This window comes from Pinus tabuliformis, chromosome J, assembly GCF_031772625.1.
Source record: "Pinus tabuliformis cultivar Carrire ecotype Pingquan chromosome J, CPIR1, whole genome shotgun sequence".
Taxonomy (NCBI): Eukaryota; Viridiplantae; Streptophyta; class Pinopsida; order Pinales; family Pinaceae; genus Pinus; species Pinus tabuliformis.
In genome coordinates this window covers 1,009,559,929-1,009,562,338 of record NC_142295.1, presented here as the reverse complement: position 1 = coordinate 1,009,562,338, position 2,410 = coordinate 1,009,559,929, and the positions used below count along the sequence as shown (strand labels likewise).

At 36.3% G+C, this 2,410-nt stretch overlaps 1 protein-coding gene across 1 annotated transcript; it reads right to left on the bottom strand.

The window, feature by feature from the left end:
* Positions 1-1,073: 1,073 nt before the first annotated feature.
* On the bottom strand, positions 1,074-1,975 carry LOC149230270 (transcription factor bHLH36-like). Its single transcript, XM_089376027.1, has 3 exons — positions 1,851-1,975; positions 1,341-1,703; positions 1,074-1,246 (listed from the first exon to the last, which is right to left on the bottom strand). The coding sequence occupies exons 1-3, from the start codon at positions 1,929-1,931 to the stop codon at positions 1,157-1,159; spliced, it is 534 nt and encodes a 177-aa protein (XP_089232153.1). The 5' UTR covers positions 1,932-1,975; the 3' UTR covers positions 1,074-1,156.
* Positions 1,976-2,410: the final 435 nt, after the last annotated feature.

Below are 2,410 nucleotides of genomic sequence, written 5' to 3'. Positions count from 1 at the left end.
ATTTTCTCATGACATTTTATATGTGAAATCTATTAATGACCTTCATTGAAAAAGCTTTAGGATATAGAGCCTTAGCATATATAGCTCTAGTTGGCTATTCAACTATTGTAGTTTTGGATTTCATAGTATATGTCTAATTTAATATAAAGAAACAAGTACGAGAGAGGTCACTAGCCAACCATTCTATTCTAAATTTGAGTAGATTATTGTGGGAAGTGTATGAAGAATCTTTGGTTACTTTCATTAGTATGAGCTTGATCACCTTAAATTGAAAACGTCATAGAAAATACTTTTTATTGATATTTATTTGAGCGTGAATTATGCATAACGAAAATTGGTTGAAAAAAAACACTTTGAAATGGATAGCTAGCTTGAAAAATGTGTATTTGGCCTAGAATATGCATGAAGAGACATTGAGCTACGGGAGATTTGGATGCTTAGATCTACCTACATATAATGGTGTATGGTAAGACAAGTACATAGATTAACCTTGACTATAGTAACTAAAAGAACTTGATAAGATAAGTACATGGGTTAACCTCGACTTGAAGAGTAACTCAAATAATATAAACACAATCAAAGATGGATTGCCATTCTTAATATTACACATTCATAACATTTGCTCATATCCTTTTTATATAATGAACACTATTTAATGATTTGCGATACCATATAGTAAAATACCTCATCATATAGGCTTTAAGAACTGGACTATTAACTAGTATAAACATGAGTGGCAAGTGTAATCCTTGAGTCGATTGTACCAGTCCAGGTTGCTGTAAATAGCCAGACAATATGGTGTAAAGGAATTTAACTCTATGACATATTCTATTTTTTTTAGTTATTAAATAATACATATGGAAATTTCCTGTGAATTTATAAAGAAAAGGAATATGCATCAAAAGTTGTCTCCGGGCATCCGTTGAGTTGGAAAAATGGTATGATTATGTTTTGTAGGGTTTAACACCAATATTACTCAATATTCATTTTAAGAAATCTTCTTTGTACTATCACGAAATATGCACTCCTAAAAAATTCTTTCAGATTGCATGGACGGTCCACGCATTCCGAACAGATCAAATCTGCTAAAGTCCACTGTACTACCAAAACAGTGACAGTACAGCAGAAAACATCAGGTTTGAGCTTCAACCATCTGTCAGTCTTGATCTTGAGTGTGGTTAGTCCTTATCAAATGCCAAAGTTTCTGGCAGAGGTTGTCGATGTTAAAAATATTAAGATCAGACACCTGCAATATCGTAAAAGAATCATAGAAAGACATGTTTATATTGGGTAGAGAACACAGCAGAAGATTGTTGCCACATAGTATAAGAATATAGTACCTTGGTATATATGGTATGATAGACTCGGCTGTTAACGGCGGAAGAAGCTGCGCACACAACTTCAAGTCCACCATCATCCAATGCCATAAGTAGATCGGAATACACAATCTGATGTTCGAACGTGTTCGTCAAGACCTGATAATCTGAACCTATAGATTTAATTTTCACCGTAGGGAATTCCTCATCTGATCCTCCAATCGACGGACCTTTACTGCAAAATTTATCCTCTAATGAAATTTTTCCAATATCATCAGAGTTAGCCTTCATTTTATCTCTTTCTATCGAAAGGTCTTCGACTTTTCGCTGCAGATGTTGAACGTATTTCACAGCTTCCTGAACCTGGTCTGACGCTGCACGTTTTCCCTATACAGCACGAGGTAGAACTTCCATTAAAATAAAACCCTAGTGAGTACAGTTGACGTCTCGAATGCAGAAAACCCTAAAAGCTAGTGAGTACTGTTGACATATCTGATGCAGAAAACCCTTGTGATTGATCAAATAAATACATACCTGAAGATTTTCTTCTGGGAGCAAAGATCTGAGAATTGACATGAGAGCATTCATGTCTTTACGCCGCTGCCTTTCAGTCATTTTGTGCTTCCTTTTGTCAGACAGGTCCGAGCCTTGAGACTGACTATGATTTCTACGACTAGAACTGCAGAATGTGGCCTTTAAAACCGGATTCGAAAGACCACAATGGCCGGCTGGGGTTGCAGAGTTGCAGACATCGACAAAATTACATATGGAGGGACGATGGGTATTGTGAGTTGGGGGATATTCAACCGGTTGTGTTGATAGAAATGGATTGGAACCCAAAACACTTTGTCCATTAAAATTTTCTATGACATCGCTATAAGAGAGAAATTGTGAATCCAAACAAGAAGGAATGCTCATTATTTTCTATGGTAAGAAAAACCCTACGATTCACAGGCCCGAAAGATGGGTATTCGATCAGCTCCGGGATTTCAGTAGATATGAGGATCACAATAACATCTCAAGAAACAAAAGGCTGTCAAAGAGCATAAGAGAGGGTCTTTCATATGTTCAGCTGACAACAATCTGTTGGCACA